General features: G+C 41.3%; 1 protein-coding gene across 14 annotated transcripts in view; it reads right to left on the reverse strand.

Moving 5' to 3' along the window:
- Positions 1 to 23820, reverse strand: part of nrxn1a (neurexin 1a) — a 66513-nt gene that overhangs the window by 10334 nt on the left and 32359 nt on the right. For 4 of the 14 annotated variants that reach the window (XM_026178399.1, XM_026178402.1, XM_026178398.1 and 1 more), the window contains 13 exons: positions 23557 to 23781; positions 22594 to 22741; positions 20220 to 20350; positions 17938 to 18190; positions 14339 to 14542; positions 9899 to 10021; positions 9215 to 9596; positions 8631 to 8821; positions 7490 to 7663; positions 6159 to 6278; positions 5123 to 5304; positions 2724 to 2895; positions 351 to 661 (listed from right to left, as the gene is read on the reverse strand). In XM_026178399.1, coding sequence (XP_026034184.1) covers positions 351 to 661; positions 2724 to 2895; positions 5123 to 5304; positions 6159 to 6278; positions 7490 to 7663; positions 8631 to 8821; positions 9215 to 9596; positions 9899 to 10021; positions 14339 to 14542; positions 17938 to 18190; positions 20220 to 20350; positions 22594 to 22741; positions 23557 to 23781 — 2616 coding nt within the window. Of the gene's footprint in view, positions 1 to 350; positions 662 to 1708; positions 1799 to 2723; positions 2896 to 5122; positions 5305 to 6158; positions 6279 to 7173; positions 7201 to 7489; positions 7664 to 8630; positions 8822 to 9214; positions 9597 to 9898; positions 10022 to 12883; positions 12911 to 14338; positions 14543 to 17937; positions 18191 to 20219; positions 20351 to 22593; positions 22742 to 23556; positions 23782 to 23820 lie in introns of all 14 variants that reach the window. The other 10 variants (XM_026178392.1, XM_026178388.1, XM_026178387.1 and 7 more) reach the window with 6 other exon arrangements.

A 23820-nucleotide genomic window follows, 5' to 3' on the forward strand; every position in this document is an offset into this window, starting at 1 on the left:
GAAATCTGACGTATTATCCAGTGCTTCTTATTATTATGTGAAACACTGCATATGAAACGTGGTCCATGAGTAAAGTGAGCGGAGCTCTGAGCGGAGTATAAAACAATTCCACTTTTCCTGTTATATCTTTCCATCCTTGATTAGTGGGCTGCGGCATGCTAATCCTCTTACTGAGTGCTAAAAGAAAGTTATCAAAGCAAATTACCACTTTTTAATTACCTATTGCCACACGAAAGGAAGATATCTGAGGAATTACATTGGAACAGCAGATCTTTATGTGACCACACAGATTGGATTTAATAGGTTTTCCTCGCATGAGATGACAAAGAAAAGCTTGATGGTGCTCTGACCTGCGGTGTTCCACCCTGCTTCCTGTTAGTGGCTGTGGTGGTTGTGATGTCACTGATGGACGGGGCGGAGTCTGAACGGTTGCCTCCGGCCGAAGCGCTGGACTGCGGGGTGATCGAGGAGGATGGCATATCGCCGACAAGACGCGCGCTCCCCTCCACTTTGATGTGGGGGTGCCCCTCAGCGGCCATGTTGAGGATGCGGAGGCCGTTATAGTAAAGGCCAGCCAGCTGTCCCTGGAACATGGCTGCACCTCGCTCGCCTCCACCAACGCGCACTGTTGTCTGGCTGTTGAAGATGGTCAACTGGCGGCCTACGCAGACACACACAAACACCCGCAACCAAACACACATAGAAAAAAGGTGGACAGGCGCACGCAAATACAGCCACACGCACACACACACACATTCCAGTGGTCACATACGTGCGTACATACACACAAAGTAAGTGTTACACAATCCACCACCCCAAAGCCATGGTGAGAGGATGGGATAGATTATGCATGGCAGAGCAAAATCGAAGCCGTGGAGAACCGTGGAGAAGGCTGAGGCTGAGAGAGATAAGAGTGAGAACGGAGAACCAGAGAAGGAGAAGGGGGTGAAGAGACTGAGAAGTTGACGAGGAGGATGAAGAGGCAAAGAACAGGAGGAGGAGGAAGAGTGAGCAGATGAGAGGAGTCAGAGGGCCCCGAGAAGACGGGGCTGACAGATGGTTGCTATGGTGATGGCTGTGCGGCACGACATTGTATTTGAAGGAGCGACAGACAGGCAGACAGAGAGACAGAGATCTAGAGAACTGTTGTCACAGCCCTATGAAGCATGCACAGGTTATAAGCTCTAGCACTGCTCACTGTTAAAGGGACTAGAGTCTAATTTAAGGAGCTCTGCTGAAGTTTAGGAGGAAAACTTTTACATTTTTTCAAAAAGAATTGCTCTATTAGTCATTTCAAATTTACATAATTCTTACATGGCACAATACTTTGCATGTACTTTAATTTGATTACAAATTTTTTTTCAACATATAGTCTTTAGTAAAATGCTTTATCGTTTACAATTTGATAGGAAGCAAAATTATTTAATAAAGCATCTTTTATCAGTACTTCTTTTCTATTTTCTGATTTATTCACATTTAAATCTCTCCATCGTCCCTTTAACCTGATATTATCAGATACACACTAACAAGATACGTTCACAGGCACTACAGTTTACACAGTATTACACACTACAGCTGCCCAACTTTTAAATACTTAGTTATGGATTTAGATTTTTAGATGTTAGTTGATGGTGCACAATAAGTCAACTGTCTTCAAATTGTATTTTTTAAGCTGAAAGTTTTAAGGAATTTTAATCAGGGTTTTTACCTTTGTCGAGTAGCCAATCGTCAACTACTCGACCGAGCCGATAGGGGATTCGCTGTCTGGCGATGGCCAGGCGCTCGTTATCAATGTTGCCTTTAATTTAGAGATGAAAACACAGTAGTAATTACGCACATCCAAACTTGGTACAGGAGCTGGATACAAAAAGAACAGCAATGAAAAGAAAGTAATGGTCTGCTCATTGTTGGCATGTCACTGTGTTAAGGTCAGCTTGAAGAGAAGAAGAGCTGAATTCACTACGTTTCCACTGAGCGGACTCTTACTCTCTGTTCATTGGGTTTAATTTAAAGAGACATTTCAGGGGTTAACATCTGCAAGAGCACAGGGAAATAATGTTACAGCTGTCACATACTGCCTATATGACTGACTGAGTTTAGTGTTACATACTCACACACACCTCACAACAACTAGCATTTAGCATTTTGGCTATGAGCTACCTAAAGCCTCATTGTGTTAAAGACTACTAACTAAGATTACCACTTTAAATATAAAACCCAACAAATATAAAAACAAATACTATACTCAACAAAATACACTTTTTTCTTTTTCTTATTTTTTACTCTAGTTAAACATTTATCTCCAAATATGACATGTTTTTAAATTATTATTTGACCAAAAATGCACCAGCTGTTATTATTTTCTTTTATGGTGAGAAAAAACAACTGTATTGAATATTTTCATAAATTACCTTTAACACTATTTAACAGGCCTAACATAACATAGCTGGCTAGTATACAAGCTATTGTAAAAACGACCTCATTTTATGGTTTAAAAAGTCATGTTTCATGTCAGATCACACATATTTCATTTCAAACACAATAACATAAAACAAAGCTGCAATTATATGTCTCAACCTCAGTGTTTGAATATAAACATTGAAAGAAAACACTGATTAGAAAGTGAGTTGAATTGGAATAAAGTATAGCTGGCGCTGCCCCCAGGACAGGCAGTGGTGTGATGAGTCAGAGGGTTGGGCCTATACGTGCGGGGCAGGGCCTACCTGAGGGATAACGCTCTATGACCGGCAGGTCGTCCAGCTGGAGGGTCGCATTGCCACCACTGCGGGTGAACCGAATTACGTGGTACTTCCCGTCGTTGACAAACTTGGAGCTCTCCTCGATGTTGATATCGTCAGTGCCGACATTAAACACTACTCTAATGTTGCCTTTGTCCTGAGGAGGAGGAGAGGTATGACAACATTTTATCAGATGTGTAAAGGTCAGGATATTACCAGTTTCATGTCTTTTGGGTATGCACAGCAGAGTGTGTGTGACCACGTATTTGTGTATTAAATGGTGTAAAAGGACCTGATAAGTTTCACCAAAAACCAAAAGTTGAAAGCAGACAAACAAAGGGGTGGACAATGAAAACCAACGCTGTCTTAAGTATGGTGAATTTAAGTACTTGGCCCATGCCTGCTTAACCAGCAGCTGCAACTGATTCAAATAACTTCAATTGTTTACTCAGAATGATAAAACTATTTAATCAATGCTGAGATAGAGCTGGGCTTTGGGTAGATGACCTTTGAACCTGGATCAAAATCTGCTCAGGTTAGTGACAAGTTATGCTGTTTTCCAACTTCATCTTGGATCAGTAAAGGAATCAGTCTTTCGCATTCCAGTCATAGTCTAGACAGAATTGTCACACATAATGGCCAGGGAAAAACTCCAATCCGGCCCAGTGAACAGTTTTGGAGGAGGATATACATTTTGGACTTTTAACTGTATTTTCATAAGTTTCACACTTTTTCCTAATGATTAAGACCACGGACATTTATACTATAGTAACAGATTGACAATTAAATGACAGAAAATTTCCTGTTTTTTTAACTATTGACTACAATAATTTATGTTTTGTTTTTTTGTTTGTTTTTACAATGAGTCAGGAGTTAAAAAAGATAACTTTTTTGTAAATTAACGAAACCTTTCCAACTTTCCACATCCTTCCATTTACTACAGCTGAATTTCTTTATCCTGTAGAAAGATTGAGACATACTGTTGCACCTCTTTTTTTTTATATTAAGATACCTCAGGGCTTAAATGTGTAATTAAAGTTATTTACACTAACATAAAGCCTAGTTAAAATCGACATGAGCCATATGTGGTCCTCAATGTTAAAATAACTTTGAGATCCTTGGTCTCGAGGATGACATCAGTTTCCTGCCAAAATAAGGTTGTTTTATATTGTAAACTATACCAATGATGACATAAAATAACAGCTATAGCAATCGTTGATGGCTTATTTTAATGATCGTAACAGTGCTATTTTCATAGTCCTATTTGAGCAAACAAATGCTTCAAACTGAAACTGCTCTGTGATATTTCACGATTTTCTGATATTTTACCGTGCAACAAATAAAAGCTCGATTATGAGGATGTGAAATCTTGTGAAGGTGTTATCAACCATTGTAGAGATAAATGTGAGAATTTATTTTAGGAGGTATTGCTCACCACTTGTCAAGTACCCAATGCTGGGATGTTTAATAATGTCCATGTGTCTGTTATGACTGTACAAGTGAAAGTTTATGAGAGCTTGCTGGGACAAGGTTGATCACTGAGGGCACCAAGACCCTCAGTAAAATACACAGCTGAATGCAGTTTTGTTGGCCTTAATTTATACTTAATTATCATTTTAAGAGAACATGTTGTGCTTTGTCTTATTTTCTGTCCTATACATACTGCTACAATAGTTCACGGTCATAAACATGGCTTAAGTTTCAAATAATGAAGTCAGGCTATGAACAAGGAATCCTCATGATCCCAAAGCTAAAGCTTCATACTGCTCAGCTAAAGACAGTTGTTTCTACTTTTATGGGGGATATCCCTGATATAGTCATCTCGGACAGGTGGCTCTCCAAACCTTCTGTTTGTGAGAGAGCCAATCAGAAGAAAGTTGACTTAAAGAGAGAACATTACCAGATTGTTGGCTGAACTGAGGTACTTCATAGAAACCTTCTATAATATAAATAAGGAGCTGGAAATTAGTATATTAGGTCCATTTTATGCATGATCACTAATTTTTACACTAAAAATCAATTAATGTAATTATGCAGCCCGGAATCAATAAACAAATAGCTTCTGTTACTGGAAGGGAGGAATAAACGTGTTCAACTCTTTCATAGTGCGATATAATTTCCTTATGAGAATTCATAACAAGTCTTTTTGGTTTAAACAAGGAAAATACACAATCTGTAAAGGTTTTGCCATAATTACATGTGTCATTTGGAGTGGTGGACCATCGTATTATGATGAAGAGTGAATACTGTTAATAGATATTGAATGCACACAGTTCTAATTACAAGTGTTGTTACTGTAGCAATAGCTGACTAAATGAATACAAACAAGAAATACTACATGAGAATGATAAATCACATAAACCTTGACAAATTGTTGTACTTACTATCTGCAGCTGAAGGTAGTCTCCCAGGCCGGATGCGCTGTCCACCCGAAGCAGAATGGCATGTTTCTGTTGAGTGCTGAACCCGAGGGCAAGCCGGTCAGCCCTGGTGCTGGGACGCTCATTAGGGGGCCATGTGTAAATCACCAAGCCTCCATCACGGGCAAAGATATAAGTGGTTCCAGCTGGTCGACACAGATAAAAAAAAATGTAATTACAGGTAAATCTGTGTGTTGTGATGGTGTTATCTGCCATCACAGTTCGACCACTCCAGCTGGTAAATCTATGTTTTGGTAAATCTTTTAAACACAAGGAGCATATTGGAAAATAATAACAAAAAACTTAAAATGTCACAGCTGACTGGCCTTTTCTATTCTGACAAGTCCTTCTCCAGGCTGTTTCCCAAATTACTTATCACCATTACTGCAGGAGGCTGACTGTGTAAGTGACTCAACCAAATAACAAATCATATAATTGTTTGACTCATAGGGTGACTTAAAACCAACATATATCTCTCTTCTAAGGTTCTGGAGGATGAATTAATGTTTAAAGCTAGAGAGCATGGAGACATTTTTAATCTAATGTTACACATAGACACGCTATAGAACAGCCAGTTGAGGGATTGGTATTTTTTTACAATATCAAAATCAACAGTTGACAGTGCCCTCCTGTGGAGGCTGAGAAAAAAGGCACAAGATGATGCTGTGATTTGGTGTTTCAAAGCAAATCATTCGACTGCAGCATTTTCACATCTGCAGTTCTGCACCACAGTGAAGATTTGATTAGGTTTATTTCTTGCAGTTTAGAGAGTCAGCCGCTGTGATTCACCTAACTCGGTTAAATCAGATAACAAACCTGCTAACAAAAGGCAAATGCATGATGAAACCAGCATGATCCAAATGCTGGTAGATAACGTTTTTCAAGTTGGTATCTACTTTGAATACAGCAGATAACAAACTCTACACTTGAGCTGTCTGCACCACAAAAAAAACTGTAATCCCCCCTGGGCCTGGGAAAGACCATAAAAGCAAAGACTCACCATCGTTGCACAGTGGCCCGGCGTATGAAGTCATGCTGCAGTCACAGGTGAAGCCCTCCCACTGCTGCAAACAAACTCCCTGATTTGAGCAGGAGTCTTCTTGGCAGGTAGTGCTGGGTCCTGCAGTGACAGATGTGGTTGGGTGGAAGGGTGCAAAAGTTAGGGAAATAGAAAAAGACACATGGATTTGGTTTTGTGTGGAGCCCAATGTGTTTACAACATTATTAGAGTACAGTGTGGTTATTTTTAAACTGCATTTCCTTGAAAAACTTTGCAGTTTCAAATGGTTGAATAGGCTTTTTGTGCTGTAATGACGTTATTATTAGTAGTATTAGTCAGACTAGGATGTTGTGGAAAGGCTCCCATTCTTTAGCTTTACACTAACAGGATCCAGTATAAACACGAATGAACCTAAAGTGTGTTATTCAGTGAAAAGAGCCAAATGTGGAGAGCATGCAGGTGGTGAGGTTAAATGAATGGGGCGAGGACAGGAGGGGAAATTAAACATAAGAGAGCAGAGTTATGTTTAAAGGCCTTCATCTCAATACTCTTCCTTGAGCAGTCGGTCACCATTCTCTCCCTGCTTCATGCTAAACGACTCAGGAGGAGGAGAATGTCAAAGTGCTAAACTTAGCTCTCCTTCGTTGCCCTCAACACAAGGCAAGGAGGAAAGAGTGTGAAATGATTCACAAATGGAGTATTGAAGTTGAGGTTAGGAGTCAGTAGGAGAGAGGTTAGAGAGCATGCTGCAAGGTGGTGGAGCTGTGGTCAACTCAAGTCAAGCAGTGGTAATGTTGCTACTGTGATGAAATCACTACGGTGGCTAGGAGAGGATAGGTCTCCTCTGACCTTTGACTCTGGATCACTGGGATCCACACAACACTGGACACCACTGGGTAGTTTTAAACACACGCACACACACACACACACACACACTCACACACACGCGCACACACATTTCCTCAGCATCACACACACACAAGTGTCTCTTACATGCTCGCACAAAGCGATATACCTTGCAAGTCAGCTTTCATCAATGTAACTTTTGTCAGCCAAACAAAAAAGCAAACAAGCAAATTAAGTTAGATGGTTAGTCAATGCACACAGATGCCTGTGAACTACTGAAAGAGTGGATCAGAGAGAGAAAACACAATGTGCAGAAAGACTGAGGAGGAGATGAAAAGAAAGAGAGTAAAGTTTACATCTAACAGGCCAGGAGCTGGGTTAGTGGGTTATGCTAATAACAGAGAGCATGATTTAAATGAAAACTGAAAGAAAAAGCAGTTGGGACACGGGGCTGGAGCAGATCTGCCGTTTTGTCTGCACCTCACCTTCACAGCCCCTCTCCACTTGTCCCATGGTTGCCAAGGCATCAGCCAAAAGGTCCGGGAGCCGTCCGTTTAGATCGACTGTTGCTAAGCAACCCTGAAATCCCTCACGGGAGTGGACAAGCTTAGGCAGGTCTCGGTACATCTCTTTGGAAACGCCCCCGATGTACAGATCACCTGTCGAGGAGCAATATAGTGAATGGCAGCTTCACAAAGCAAACATGAACTGTCTAGTTTTGCATGACTGTATCAATAATTTAATTGCAATAAATTATAAATTACTTTATCAACTAATTGATCTAATCACATGGCAGTGTTGTCACAAGTTCAGTGAGCTCAGCCAAATATTTTCAGTTAGTCAGTTAGTTATATATAGTACCAATTTAATTTAGCTTGATAAATTACACTAGGTTAATTGTTTTTGCATGTTTTTACCCTTTAATTTTTTTTTTATAAAACTGTTTAATTGCTTTCTTAATTAGAGTTAGAATAATAAAAGACACTACTCTCATATCTGTATGGTAATAAGTAGCTACCTCCAGAAGCTGGTTCGGGCAGACTACTGGATCTGCGCTGCCTCATGTACACGAAACATAACTCTCCTCACATCATATACCAAACACACCCTCCCAATTTGGTAGTCTATTTAAGCTACAAAATTTCTTACCTTTCCCTCTGACATGTCAGTGCCACTACTGCCCTACATCACTGTCTGCTGTTTGCAATCCCTTCACCATCCCAGCATCTACCTGTAGACTCCGGGGGGATGTTTACTCATCACTTCCCAATTTTATATTTAACATATTCAATGGAGTGATGAGCTCAGAGAGTGTCTGCCAAGCTGCATGCTGCTGCTGTAACAAATCAGTTTAAACGTGAGCTGTCTGACTGAACTTTGTTTACTACAAAGGCTGGAAACAGGGAGATACGGCTAGTCTCGTTCTGCTCAAGGTAACAACACCTCCAACTTCATTGACTCAGAAGTAGTCTGGCACACAACCTCCACAAAAAACAGCTAGTTTGTGTTTAAAACAAAAAGAGGTGCGCGTATTACAGTATACGGTCTCATTAATAATGCAGATAATTAAGATTTATCTCGTGTCAGCTTCTGTATCTAACTTTGAATGCCTTTATTTTTGCGTACCCTTTAGGTCAAGGTTCTTGGCACCCATGGTGGTCTGTGTGGTGACTTTGGTGTCAATCTTGACTGTGTGGAGATTGTTAGTGTCTCTGGATATGTGCACGTTGTGCCAGTGGTTGTCATTAAGAGGACTGTTAGAGTTGCCCTTAATGAGGTGTGCTCCGTTTCCCAAGTCAGAGATGTAGTGAAGGTAGCTAGAGAAGGAAAAAGAAAAAGAGAGGGGAGGGGATTAAATAACTGAGAAGTGAAAAGGGAAATTAATCGTACTTGTGATGAAGAACAACACAGGGTCATCCGCTCCGGGGCATTATTATCTGTCTTTTAGAAGCTTAATTACAAGAATAAAAAAAGAGCTGCGTGACTTGTGCATTTTTCATATCGTACACTTAACAGCCCATTTCAACCTTAAAGTCAAGAAATTTTTATTTTTTTGTTCATCGAGGATGATCTTAATAGTAAATTATAAATTTCTGCAGGACAAACATTAACATGAACAAGTAAAACTGCCTTTTATGAGTAATATTTTATATTTTATTTGACGATGACTGACTTAAGGTAAATCACACACAACTTATTGTCCAGCTCACCCTTTAACCAGCTCTACCACTATGAAGTCATTGCCGTCTCCTCTGTTGAAGAGGATAAGACCGTCTGGGGACGTCGTCTTGAACTGCATGAAGAGATGCATGGAGTAATAGGCCTGCAGCGTGGGCAGGGTGACAAAACTGGAGCGGGATCGGAAGGTGACGGGGTCGGCCACAATGCTCTTATAACCGATAACAGCATTGAGCTCGCAGTAGTCAATGTCGCCGTTCTTGCACAGGTCAATGTAGGGCATGCCGTTCAGCGTCAGGCCCTGAAGGTGGCCGATGAAATTGGAGGGCACGGCAGGCATGAAGCGTTTCTCGGTCACAATGCCCGTCTCCACATTATGGAACTCCAGCTGGGTGTGGTCACCCGCCATCTGACCTGGTGGCGGGGTAAACTTAAGAGGTGAGGGCTTTGGAAAGGTGGGTTTCAGGTGGAACTGTTCAACACTAAAACTAAAAATATTATTTATTCAACATCCTCACTATGAATAAAAGACAGACTAATACTAAAGTAGACACTATCATGACCACAATCACAATTCAGTATGATTGCTTTCAGGCACAGATGCTCTCTAAAAAAGAAATAAACCGCTTAATGTTCAACACAGAATTCAAGTGGATGTCTACACTCCAACTTAAGACCTGGAGAAAACAAAAAATAAGTCAGGCTGCTGTGGTTACCTTCAGCAGGCTGCAGGTCGTCCACGGTGAGTTTGAGGCTCTTGCCACGCCGGACTACCCTCACCGTGTGCCACTCATTATCATTGAGGTTTGACCCAGCAAAGATGGTCTCTGGGCCTTTACCTACACATAGCCCAGAGCACCATTAACATATTGCATAAAGATGAGGAGAGAGACAGAAAGAGAAACAGATACAGAGAAAGAACCAGAAGAAGGAGAAGAAGAGAGCCAGATAGTTTGAGTAAAAAATTAAGGACAGAAACTGAGAAAATGGAAGCTAATAGTAGCAGGGGAAGGAGCCATTCATACCCTGGGGAGACAAACACCTCAGTGTTAACGCACTCTTTCCAGACAAACAGACATATAGACAGACAGGCTTCTTTGCAGATTTACAAGAGAGACAGATGACGTGACACAGACAGACAGAAGGATTAACATAAATGGATGTTGGGGGTGTCTAAGACTGGAGACTGTGAGTCACAACAGGCCCACGCTGAGACAATCCATCTGTGGACAGATCGCACCGCCATGACGTTCTCCTACAACCCACACATGCACAGACAGCAAATTCAGACCCCCTTGACCACCCAACAGCCCTCTCGCCTCCACACTTATACTTGTTCAGGTGCCTGAATGTAGGAGATTTGCTTATGCAATGCTGCAGTCAGCCTCATGGTGGCACTAGACACACAGTGGAACATCAGCGTGCTCTCCAAGGTGCTGATGTGCTGCAGAATGAAAGAAGCTGAGCTGTCCTCTCGTGATGTCTCTCTCTCTCTTTGCTCATCTACCAGCTCATATCTTCACATAGTTGACTGCACACATTTGACAGGCTGACTGTTCCCCAATCCTCAGTGTCCCCTTGCTTCTACTCTTTACAAGCACCCCACCAACCTTGAGCGCAACTCCCACTACCTCCCAACACACACAGGCATACACTTACACATACTCCCCTTCCCTCTACTTGCTTTGAGAGTCTGCTTACAGTGACCTATAGGCGGTAATGACGGGGGAGGTGAGAAGCAAACTGACCCGAACGAATTCTGCTGCAGAAAATGTCAAGCATGCCGACATCAATCACGGAGGCACACACATACGGTCCCACACAGTCACACACACATATGAACACAGGTAGAGAGGTAAAGAAATGTAGATGTACAGGCTGCCGACACGTAATCATAATTAAGTCAATCAAAATGGATGTGGTGTGAAATGTGTGTGTGTGCAATTGTGAAGCTAAAAGAGTGTGTTGGTGGACTCGGAGAGCACAGAGGGTTCCCCTGAGGAGACTCAGCTGTGCTCTGGGCATGAGCATCTCATCCTGTTACCATGGATCATTGCCTTGCACTGAGTGAGGGAAAGAGTATGTGCATGTATGTGCGAGTTTATCATGTGTGTATGCGTGGACTTTTTTGAGTAGTAACTGAATACTCAAAAAACAAGCAGACTGATGTGACAGTGAAGCAGTGATCTGTGTTAACCTGGGAGGGAGAGACAAATGCACCCACACACACACACACACACACACCTATTCTGGGTCAGCGTTAAAAAGCCATTCAGTGAGTTACTAGTGAAGGCTGTGGCGGTCAGCAAACAGCCTGTGAGGTTAAAGCAAAAGATGAGAAATGACTCAAACAAAAAAAACACAAGGGAGGCTGATTGTTGCTTGGAAAACATAATTCAAGCCAAATGACATGCGAGACATTATAAAAGCAGGACAATGAAAACAAAACAAAAAAAAGTGTTTCATATTTCAATAGCTCCAAATAACAAATGGCTTTTCTGAAGGATACGCCTCAAATCTCTCCCATGCCGAGGCTTTTATTTGACTGCTGAGTGGACTATTTCACTGGCGCCTGCCTGTTAAATACATTTCCCCCCTTCCCCCTTGAATATCATATGTATAATTTATTGTATGCACACGGTGTGCCAGAAAAGTGGCTGCCTACTGAAATGTTCATTGAGACAACTGGTCTAAAATTGGCCAGCAGACATGCGGAATAGCAACAGTGCTGTGTGGCTAGTAGGGTTTCTATGGCAACAGCAGTCGTCCATTTCACCACCTCTTTGCCGTCACAGAGCATCCGCTTCTTTCGCTCTCTCTCACTCTCCTGCTTTCTCTGTGGTCGTGACAGAGAGAAACTCCACGTGAGGGAATTAAACTTCATCAGGGATTCAGCTCCACTCACAGCAGCATGAACAGGAACACACACTAAAGAAAACACACACACACACACAGACACACAGATGGGCAATGAAAAGACTACAGAATGCAAAGGCACTCACACAAGCACACACGCCAAAACCCACTAAATGAAACACTACCCAAAAATCCCTCATGTACAGTTTAGAAAGAAACAACAAGCAAACAAAGAAAACAACCCGACAGACGTCGGGATGAAGGTGCGACAGAGAGAAACAGAGGGATAACACGTCTTTTGTCTCCGGCATGAAGGAGAAGTAATTACCCTGAAGCTCTAAGTTGTATTCATCCACCAGCTTCCACTCTCTACTTCCGTACCTCTTATTTATCAGCACACCTAATTTTACTTAAACACCTCATGCCCGGGTTTCTTCTTCTCCTTTTTCTTTTATTTTCTCCTTCCTTCAACCCCCACCATCCTCTCTCATTCTCTCTCTCTGCCATCGATCCCTCTTTGCTAAAATGGCCGACCTGGAAAACCCTGGCCCTCAGCAAAAATCGCACCTCTCCTGCAGTGTAGCTGAACATCGCACGCATATGTGCACCTCCCCCGTCAAACACATACACACATGCACACACACACACACACACACATACATATCTGCACATAGACAAATGGTACAAAAATATGTTGAAAGAAGATTAAATGAACTGACATGATACACAGAGTGAAAAACAGCCACACACATTTATAAAAGCACATACACACAACGGCGCACACACGTTCTGAGGAGGTAGAGGAAAGGGGGGGGGGGAGTTAGGTGAGATGGAGGATCACTTACTGGCTGTACAGTTTATCCTGATACAGTCTGGAGGGAGAGCAGAGCAGAGGGTTAATGCTGCACACATACACATACTCTCCACGCCCTGGGGATGCACACATCGACACACCCTGCATACATATACAAACACGCACACAATGCTGAGAAAACACACGCCCCTCGTTTGTCACAGGACCACAAGCTGGACCTGGACAATGTGCAGCAAATGCAGTTTCTTCGATTTTTATTTTGTAGCCAATAAAAGGAAAAATCTGAATAAAGACTGATGGATTTTTACCTTGAGCACAATAAAGAGAGCGGTGTGTCACAGCATGACTGGTGTGGTCATTGGCTGCTCTGGCCTGAGCGACAGCTTCAGTCACCAATAAAAAGCGTGGGTAGACTGTGATGGGTTATGTGTGTCAGTTTTGTCTAACGACTCTGAACACATCCCATAATTTTTGTCGCCTATCCAGAGCGCGAATCTCCGTAAATGGTTGGAAGATTCAGCCCCTGTACCTTTTTTTTTAAAAAAAACCCCATGATGCCTTGGTGTGTCGAGTGGCGTCAACCACAGAAAAGACGTGGCTGCAGACAACCAGAGACCAACACATGCACCCCTCTGTAAGGATGTGTGTGTTAGCATGTAAATGAATTCACGTGAAAGTGTGTGGCTGTGGAAAAAATGGCTGCGAAATGTGCAAAGTATTCATGTGTGTGTGCGTTTGTGTTGTTTGTTGAAGGTGTTGGGGATGCACAGGTCTGCTGGGAGTGAGCAGAGAATGCAGCTTGAGGCTTGACCCTCTGTTCAACACAAAACCAATAACCTTTAGCTGTTTATATTTGCATGTGTGCATGTAATCTGTGCAACATATCTGCTGAAGCAGTGAAATCCATCTCTTGTGCATACTTGCAGCAAAATTAGCTGAAATATTTATTGGAATTACTGAGAATTCTAATTTAAAAGGGACATCTCATGCTCATTTCCAGCTATATATTTTTAGCCTCGGACTCTGGTGCTCTACTTTTCCATTACTCTAGGTAGTGAATGAGTTCTGCATGATTCATATTTCAAATTTGTGTTCCTTTATCTAATACTCAACTTTTGCACAGTCCCCGGTTTACCCATTTCCCAAAACAATTCATTTTAACTCTCTTCTCCTTCTCTTCAAAAAAACTTTCTTTTGATTGGCTGCCCCTCACAAACAAAAGCAGTCAGGTAGGGCTTCTGTGCTCACACTAGAGTAACGGTGAGCACTAAATTTTGGCCATTGCAACAGTATATATGTATATATGACAGAAAATAAGAAAAGCATAATAGGGCTCCTTTGAGTTTACCGGGACAAAAAGTTATTAATCAACAGTTAATGACATTTCTATGCAAGAAATTACCAAGAGGCCAGTATCAGCTGCATTCCCATGACAGGTAATTAAAGTAATGCTTGAGATTCTATGTGTTTGTGAGCATCTGTGTACCTAGGTTGACAGTAAGTCGGACACGGGCCCCATCCAGCTCCAAACGAAGGGTATCTGCGGAATTACGGGAAGTGGTTGCCATGAGAACGCCATAGGCCCGCTGGGAGCGAAAGCGCAGCGAGACGTCCTCCGCCTCGGTGTGCATCACCACAGGCAACTGCACCTTCATAAACTTACTGCCGTCGTACGACAGGATAGTTGCATCTGCACATGATCCACAGAGAGAGAAAGAAAAAGAGATATGGAGAAGGAAGAGAGAGATGACGACAGAGGAGGGTGAGGTGGGTAGAAAGAGAAAAAAGGAGGATGATTGACAAGGAAAAGACACATAAGGTGGGTGGAGGGAAAGGCAATCTGATGCTGAATGAATCAGATTTAAACATGACAAAGTATGTTACTGCGTGGTTATACTTTTGCTGGTTCCCCCGCCAATACATGTTGAAAACCTTTCTACAAAATGATCCCATCGCTTTCCACTCTTAATTCATCATCACTCCCTCCGCCTTTGAGAGGAGTATGTAAAAATAGCCGCAGCTGGTTGGCTGGCCCTATTATCCGGTTCAATCAGAATGCATGGTGTTGAATGTGTTAGCCATCGTCACTGACATCTCAGACCCTGGAGTCATAATGTAACAAGCTCAGGTGAACCTGCTTTAATGTCTTTTGCATACTCATTTGCATATTCATAATCTTCTCTCCCTGCTTCCTGCTGGGGCCAATCCCCGACTGCTAAACTGTTTACCTCTGAGGACCCTATTTTTTATTGGCCAATTACATACACAGCTAAACACACTCTCCATGCCTCTGTGTCTTTATCTCTCCTCCTTCTTCCCTTCTTCTTATATCTCTCCACTCCATTCCTCCTTTGCCTTCTCTCCCCTTTTCACTCTCCCTGTTTCTGTGGGAGACGGTTTGAGCCAAGGCAAAAACAAGAGAACAGGAAGAGAGGAAGGCGTCATGAATACTGATGAGCCGAGAAGGAGGGAAAGAGAGAGACAGTGTGCGTGTGTGTGCGTGCATGTCAGAATAAGTGAGTGAATTTAAGTGTGAACAGAGAGGGGTTTAGTAAAGTGAGAGTGGGGCTGGGGGGGGGGGGGGGGGGGGGGGGGGCAAGAAAGAGGGAAAGGAGGATGGGGAAAGGGAGAGAAGCTCCTGGCTAAAATGCAAATGAACCCTCATTAACTTGAGGAAAAAAAGAAGGTGGTTGGCCTGTTATATCACACATAACATAACTAACAGCCACACATACACCCGCCCCTGCGCATGCACACACATGAACACGTTTCTGATAAGGGAGACAGCTGACTAAATTTTCCTCATCACAGCACCTGACTCACTACCAGGCAAACAGGGGATAGAGGGTTGGTGAGAAGAAAAGTATGGAAGCCCGTTCATGCTGGGGAAAGAAAAAGACTGACGATACAATGCACGCTGGCTGTGTCACATACTGTTGCATCATTTGACGCCTGTAGCACACACCAGATGGACCATACAAACAGAATAAGTAAAGGATAAGACCAGTCACATTCTGCATTTTTTCTTCTCATGTCATCGATCCCCCGAAAATCCCAAAATCAGATCCCGGCTCATCTCTCAATGCCTTCTAACTTTCTTAACCTCATTTCCAAATTGATTTGTTCTTGCAAAGTTGTTAAGTAAAAAACATGTCAGGCTACTTTAAGTCACTTTGTCGACACATCCAACACAAGGTATTGGGATCAGGATATCTACATCACTGGGATTCAAGCACTTGTACTCTAATACTAATATGAACGAAACTATCTGCAACTGACCCCCCCCCCAAAAAAACATTTCAATAAATAAAAACCAGGCTAAACATCTGCTAACATTTGCACAGTGGTCACAATGTAACAATAAAAATATAATAGCCACTATTTGACACAGGGTTCACACACACTCACGCACACCGCCCTAGCAGCAGGGTGATGTGAGTATCAACCCCTGTTGACATTTAAAAAAAGCACAATTTATCCTAGAAAATCTTGACATGTCATCTTTTTGACTGAAAAGTAATAATTCTTAGCCATAAATTCAAATTCGTCATTTTACTACTCCCATTATACTCGCCATTAAAATGTGTCATTAAAAAATAAAAGCAATCTCGGAGCCAGAGCGTGGCGAGCATCTTTGTTCATTAATGAAGAGAGAGGGGGAACAAAGGAGTGAGAGAGAGAGAGAGAGAGAACGAGGGAGGGGAAAAAAGGGAGGGAGACACCGCAGGTAGAAGGCATAAACATGGCCAATCACTCTCTCCATCTGCTTCTCCATCTGGGCTTCCTTTAATCCACTGAACCACCAGTTAGTGACCCCTCAGTGCACACAGAGTGGGATGAAGTAAGATATACACAGAGCTAAGGAAAAGAGAGCGATAGATGCTGCATTGCTATGATAAACATACACACTGTGGATGTTTGTCCTATGAAATAAAACATTTTCATATCAACTCCTTTCAGAAAGCCTGTGTGTGAGTCTGCATGGGCATATCTCCTGCTAGATGATAGTACAATCATCACTTGAGACGCATCAGCGGTTATGGCGCAAACAACATTTCTTCTCTTCTTCTTGTCTGACGCCCATCTCGCTTCTTCAAACAGGCCTGTATCAGTCCCTCTGCCAATCTTTCCTGCTTTCCATTTCTCCCCCGCCCTGGTCTCATACCATTTCTCATAACTCTCTCTCTCTCTGTCAGATTTTCTTCTCCCATCTCCCATTCCTCCTCATCTCCTCACCCGCTGTCATATGGCGGTTCCAGCCCGGTGAGTCCACCTTCCTCTGTCACAGCTCCTGCTCCCTGCTTTCTGCACACTTCCTCTCCCATCGATTCCCAGTCACTGCATCCATAGCACTCCAATAGTCCTGTCTGCAGCCCTGCTTCTTCCCACCTCTTCTCCTCGACCTCTGTTCCCTCTCTCCTTTCCCACTATTCTTTCTTTGGTACAGAAAATACAGCCAAAGATAGAAAACCTGCACCGTTATTATTTTTGTTGGTGAGCTAGTAGACTAATTTTTTTCATTTTTTATCTTCACCCATCCATACAGTATCTACTCCTCTTTTTATTTTCAGCTTCCTACACTCCATCACCAGGGATTTAGTGCAAAGTAAACACATCAGGACATCTGATTTCAGCATTAAAAAAATGAAATAATGCTTTAGTCACATTTTTATTTACCGTTTTATTTTACAAGTGCACCTTTTTTAATGCACCTATCACGCTAATTCAACCTGCTATGAGTGAAAAAGCATAATTCAAAGTCACAAATAACCAAAATTTTTTACAACCAAGTGATCACAACATATTTTCAGCAGCTGATTTATTTTTGATCTTAAGACTTCTGTGCTTCCACCCCACATCATCTGTCACTCATGCCTTTGGCATTACTCAGTGTTCTCAGGCAAAAAAGCAAATGACAAAGCTGTCATGATGACTACAATTTGCATCATGACATATTATTAAATTTTCACCCAATGTGGCTGTGCATTGACTTTAATTAACTCTCTTACTCATCTCCATTGTGAAAAGGAGACATTAGCATTTCTCTTGCTCTTCGTCCCCAGTCTCCTACCCTGTTATTCTCACCTCTCTCACAGGAGCGTCCCAGGTAGCCCGTCCCAGAGCAGTCACACACATAGCGATTCCAGCCCTCCCTGCAGATACCGTTGTGCTGGCAGGGGTTGGACAGGCACTGTTTGGGCGGCTCTCTGGAGCATGAGGGCTTCACTCCCACCGCCCTCTGGGCCTCAGCCAGCCGCCGGATGTCTTTGCTCTGCCCGTCCACAAATAGATCTCTGATGCAGCCTACGTACCCGTAGTTCAACAGCGCCGTCCACACCTGAAGAAGAGGATGCCAGTGTTGAGTCATGACTACTGGATATTTGTCCAAACTCTTGCAGTGTGTGTTGCAAAACTAAATACAAACAAATAATGTTTGTATCATCACTGTACAGCTTTTATTTATTTCATCATGATGTATTTTTATTTCTTACACACTTTGCATAAAACAGGTATTGGGGTAATCTTTTTTTTTATTAATCTAAAAACAAAAAATTAGTTTAAACTTGGTTGTTTCATCTATAATTACTAAAACCTTTTGCTGAAAATCATTCTCTAAACACTGGTTGCACATCTGTGCTCCAAGACTGCAAAATGCATAAGCTGCATTTTTTTAAAAGTTAGTTTAATAATTTTTTATATACCTATTAATATTGTTAACATAAAAATTTCCCCAAATATAATTTTTTAAAATCAATTTCAATTATAGGCCCGCCAGTTATTTTCTCAATTAACTGATAAAACATCAGGAAAAACAAATGAAAATTCCATGTCCATGCCAAAAGGAGAAAGAAGTATAAACAACAAAAACAAGAACATAATAATAAAATAATCTGTATATTTGGGAATATGTTTTAAATGGTAATTATACCAGCCCAATTCACCCATTCATGCAGCTCTTTAGTCTATGCCTTACGTTTTTCTAACTTTCACATATACTCTGGTGGGTGCAATTTGGAGTTCAGTGTCTTTGGTAAATACTCTACGGCATGTGGGCAGGAAGAGCTAGGGACTGCCGACCTTTCGATTAGCAGACACAAGTGCTCAGTAAGTTGTTGCTCAGTAAATTCACTCAGTAAGTTGTGGTCAGTAAATTAAATCACTATTGATTAAGTACTGGAGACTTACGGTCAGTTTTACCCTGGAGGTAAAATACTACCAAATTGCTAACAATAAGAGGTGAAAGACAGCAAAAGAAATAAAAAAGGATATGTTAAGTCACTCTGTGCTTGACAAGGCTAGATGTTGCCAAGAACAGAGAGCACATGCTGCAAGCTAAAGAAATTTCTCCAATTGTGTTAATATATTTGAATGCCAGGAGAATTGAAGACATGCTGATTGCCATGGCAAATTATTCCGTAATCTGCTGGAGGAAATCAAAAATGACCTGAAACCTTGAACTATAAGAAAGCATTCAATGCAGGTGGAACCAAAATGTTTCTTTCAAACTTTTATTTTTCGCCCTCTGGTTCTTGATTTAAAATTCCAAAGATTTATTTTTCATAAATCCTTTTAAGGCTATGTGGCACCCAAAAATCAGCTTCATGACATTCAAACTCCCTGCTGTTTTTTCACAGTTCAGGACCATGGACAGCACACAGTTTTCTCCCCCAGATCACTGCCAACCATACAAGCACTATAAACAATGACTTCTTTTTAGTGTACCTCTTTAGGTCATAGCATCTATTTTAAACTTCCTCTCTGTATGGCACTTTTTTACTGTGCCCACAATGGTGTTAAAGTTGCTTCTTTGTAAGAAGTGGGACCTTGCTGTTTTGATGTATTTTAATGAACTTGTGAAACACCTCCTCCAACGCCTCCCATTCTACCGCAGAAAACTTCCACTGCTTCTTGTTGGTCTGTGATGTCATGCTGTTTCCTGGGAGAAACACGCGTAAAACCTACACGTTTGTCAGATTACAAGTAACAGGCTGCACACGAGTTGTTAACAGCTCTCTCGCACATTCTCCTCCAGCTTTGGAATGCTGGACTTTATTGAAATTAACTTGGTCAATGTTACAAAAAAGAAGAAAAAAATCTGTATATTGTAAGTAGATTGCCGGCAGAATCAGACATTCTGTTAATGTAGGTAAAAAATTTTAATATGGAGAGTTTAGGTTATTCATTATTGTCTGCAACTGCCACACTTTACTAGAGCTGAAGTTGACATCATCTGCCAGTCCTAAACACCCACACTGACTATATTAAAACACAGGAAAAAGTGAGGAATGTTTGATGTTTGCTGGAAATTTTCTTTTAATTATTTGAGCTAGAATGCTTATCATAGCACATGATATCTACACACAAACCTCTGTTGGGAAGATGAGTCCAGCACGATCCTCAGGTAAACCTCCGAGGTACAAGGTGTCATCCAGGTCCAGGATTTCACTGTCTCCCGGGGCCGTGTATGCTGTTCTTACACTGTTCACCGAAATAGTTCCTGAACACGTCGCCAGACATCAAAACAATATCAGTAATTGTTATGACCTTCAGCGTGAACATCCTCATCACAATCACCACTGTCATCACCAGCACCATCACCACCAGCACCACTATTATGAGTGCCATCATTATCATCTTTATCATCATCATCCTTGCGCCTCTCTTTGTACTCCTCCTCCTCATCACCACCACCACCACCACAAATCACAGCTACAATCAGAAGTAATTGAAATTCTACACAGTCCTCAGGTAGTCCCTGTGAGTTAAAAAATGCCACATTTAACATTTTTTTTGCTAATAATATATTTCCTTTTGGAACAGTAACGCGCGGTTGGAGCAAACAAATAGGATTCCCACTGAGAGGAAAGGCAGCTTCTACAGACCTCTGTAATTAACACAGAGTTTCAAGCAATAACTATATGCTCATAACAGGCTGACATGTGTAAAACATCCCCATCTGTAATAGAACTGTACAGTACTGTGCAAAAGTATAAAGTCACCCCTCATTTCTTTATATTTTGCTAGGAAAATGTAAAAATAGGAGCACCAGTTCATTGAAACACCTGCAAAAATGCATGGAAATAGAGTATGTGTAAGGCAAAAACAGAACTTGTACAATTCTAATGAGTTTAAAAGTAAATGTTTGACATGACAACCTTTATTCTTCAACACAGCCTTAACTCAATGGCAAGCTTTCTTTTAATTTCTTTAAGCAGTCTTCAGGAATAGTTCTCCGGGCTTCTTAAAGGCCACTTCAAACCTCTTCCTTGGATGTCTGCTGCCTTTTGCAATGTTCTCAGTCAAGATGATCCCACACTGCTTCAATAAAGTTGAGGTACAGGCACTGGGGAGTGCAATCAATGACTGATGGTGTTTCATTGTGTGTTTTTAATCCAGGTATGCTTTCACTGCATTGGTAGTTTGTTTTTGTGATCATTGTCATGCTGAAAAATGAAGCCATTGGCAATCAGGTGCTTTCCAGATGGTATTGCATGGTAGATCAAAATCTGATGGTACTTTTCAGTGTTTTAATAATTCCATAATTCCATCAATTTTAACAAAATTCCCAACATCACTGGATGAAATGCAGTCACTAACCATGACAGAGCCTCCATCAATTACAGACACTCACTAGTGTAACTCTCTCTTGTCAGATTACAAGTAAGAAGAGTAGGAAAGTAGATGGATCTGGCAGAAAGGCCAGATCTCACAGGTCCTGTATCTGGATTTGTTTCCTTTTCTTATGACATAACTGTCAGATGCTGTTCAGATGCTGTAGATAGTTTTTTTCCACCTCTTCTTTTGTCCTACACTTTTTACAACACAGTACGCACCATACGGAAAGTTTTTGGCTCTTTTGGGAATCACCTTGTTGGTGCAAAAATACTATTTTATGCCTCCCAAATTGTATTATCTTTGGTATTTTGAGTTGATTAAATTTAAAAACATTTGGAACAAATTATGTATTTTTGCAACAGGCAGCTAATAACCCTAAAGATCCCTAAAGATACAATTTAAAATGGGTTCTTTGCTAATTTTTCTGTTATGCATAGACACAACAAATCTAGTGATTCATAGGCCAGTCTTAAATTGCTTAACAAAAAAAAACAATTCATCTGACAGTGGTCAAGTACAAGTACAAGTACAAGAACTGGACTAAAAATAAATTAACAAGCAATGAATGTCCAATGATAAACTTAAGAAAGCCTGGGGAAGTGTTGTTCAAGACTTTGCACAGCACTCGATAGACTTACCAGAGAATCTGGGTCCTTAGCAGCAAAGTATAAAGAAATGATGGGCGGCTCAAGACTTTTGCACATAACTGTAACTGCAAAATGATTTTAAGACATTGTGCAAGTATGTTTTACATACCGACTGACAGTAATTGTGACAGAAAGGAAAGGTTTAGAGCAAATGTGATTATGATGTCAAGTAGCATTAATGGGTCTACCAGTTGGATACGAAACAGGCCACCAAAAGCTTTAATTTTAGTCTGAGTGTTATTATACCAGCACATGAACAATAAACTTGACAGACCTGCTGTATATGAATTGGGTTAAAATAGTCAAAATAAAACCCCTTAAAGTCAGATTCAATAGAAACAGGTGAATTAAATACATACAGAATGCAGATGGTTGCAAAAATGGTCATGTTAATCTGCTGCTTGCTTCAAAATGTGCACAGCTACTGTCAGTTCAACTTTTGCTATTAGCTTCAGAATTAAAAGAGCTGCGATTGTACCTGAGCGTCCGTCTCTCTGGAAGTCAACATGGTACCATTCTCCATCATTGACCTTTCTGTCGATGGCCTTGGTCTTGGTGGTTCCTGAGCCCATGTCCAGCAGTAAGTACAGGTGTCCATCAAGCATCTCAATAGCAAAAAAGTCCACCTGTAGATGAACCGGAGACAGGTGTAAAAAAAACCAAACAGGAACATTTGTGCAAGCTGTGAAAATGCAAATTATAGTTGCAGGTGTGACATGAGTGCAATTTGTTCAATTTACTTCTTTTTGAATTCTCATTAATGAACTATTCATCTTGAATTTGTAGAAGTGGGGACTTTCGTTTGTTTAAAATCTCAATTCTGCAGCTAAAGCTCAGAATATCAGTCACGATTATAAAGTCACTGCCCTGTTAGAGAGGATGATTAAAGGTAGCCGTTTTAATGAACTGAATTTTCAGATGCAAAATCTTTGTACACATTAATAAGCGACAGGTGCGTTGGAGGAATAAACTTCATTAAAACAGCTCAATTGAACTCCCGCACGCTGTTCCACTTACTGTTCGTATACTTACTAGTGGACCATTCCACCTTCTTCATAAGTAACATCCCTTCATATCTATCTAGATAATCATTCCAACATCCAGCAGACTAAAAAGATTAATGAGATGAATTTAGCCACCTTGCAGTATGTGAGTGGTCAGCCAATAATATTCTACAAAAAATATTCTAAATGAATTTCTGTTCTTCATAAATGGATTTTGTACTATTTCATCAGAATTTTGAAAAATGTATACTTTGATAATACCTAATACTTTGTTTATTTGGCTACACCCCTTCAAAACTAAAGTAACTCATATGAACTTCTGCACTTTGTACTATAGTGACCCAAAATATAGCTGCTAAACATCAACACTGTCATTAAAATTTATTTCAACATTATACATTATACATTATACAGTTAGCCTAGAATGTTTTTTTTACCTTGACGGTTGGAGGTGTGCGCGGATCCTTGCGCTGCTGCTGCCGGGGTTTGCCGTGGCTGAAAAGCATCAGCCCATTGGGCTCTGTCGTCCTGAAGTCAAATGAGATGGATCCCGCCTTCTTCGCTGTCCACTTGCTCAGTGCCACGTAAGACTCTGGGGTGTCAAAGGTCACGGGGTCTAGCGTTGCTACACTCTCACACTTAAAGGACACCACCCCACTTACCTGGTACAGAAAACAGTTGAGTTGTTAAATTGCTGTAGT

This window comes from Astatotilapia calliptera, chromosome 8 (genome assembly GCF_900246225.1).
Source record: "Astatotilapia calliptera chromosome 8, fAstCal1.2, whole genome shotgun sequence".
Classification (NCBI taxonomy): domain Eukaryota; kingdom Metazoa; phylum Chordata; class Actinopteri; order Cichliformes; family Cichlidae; genus Astatotilapia; species Astatotilapia calliptera.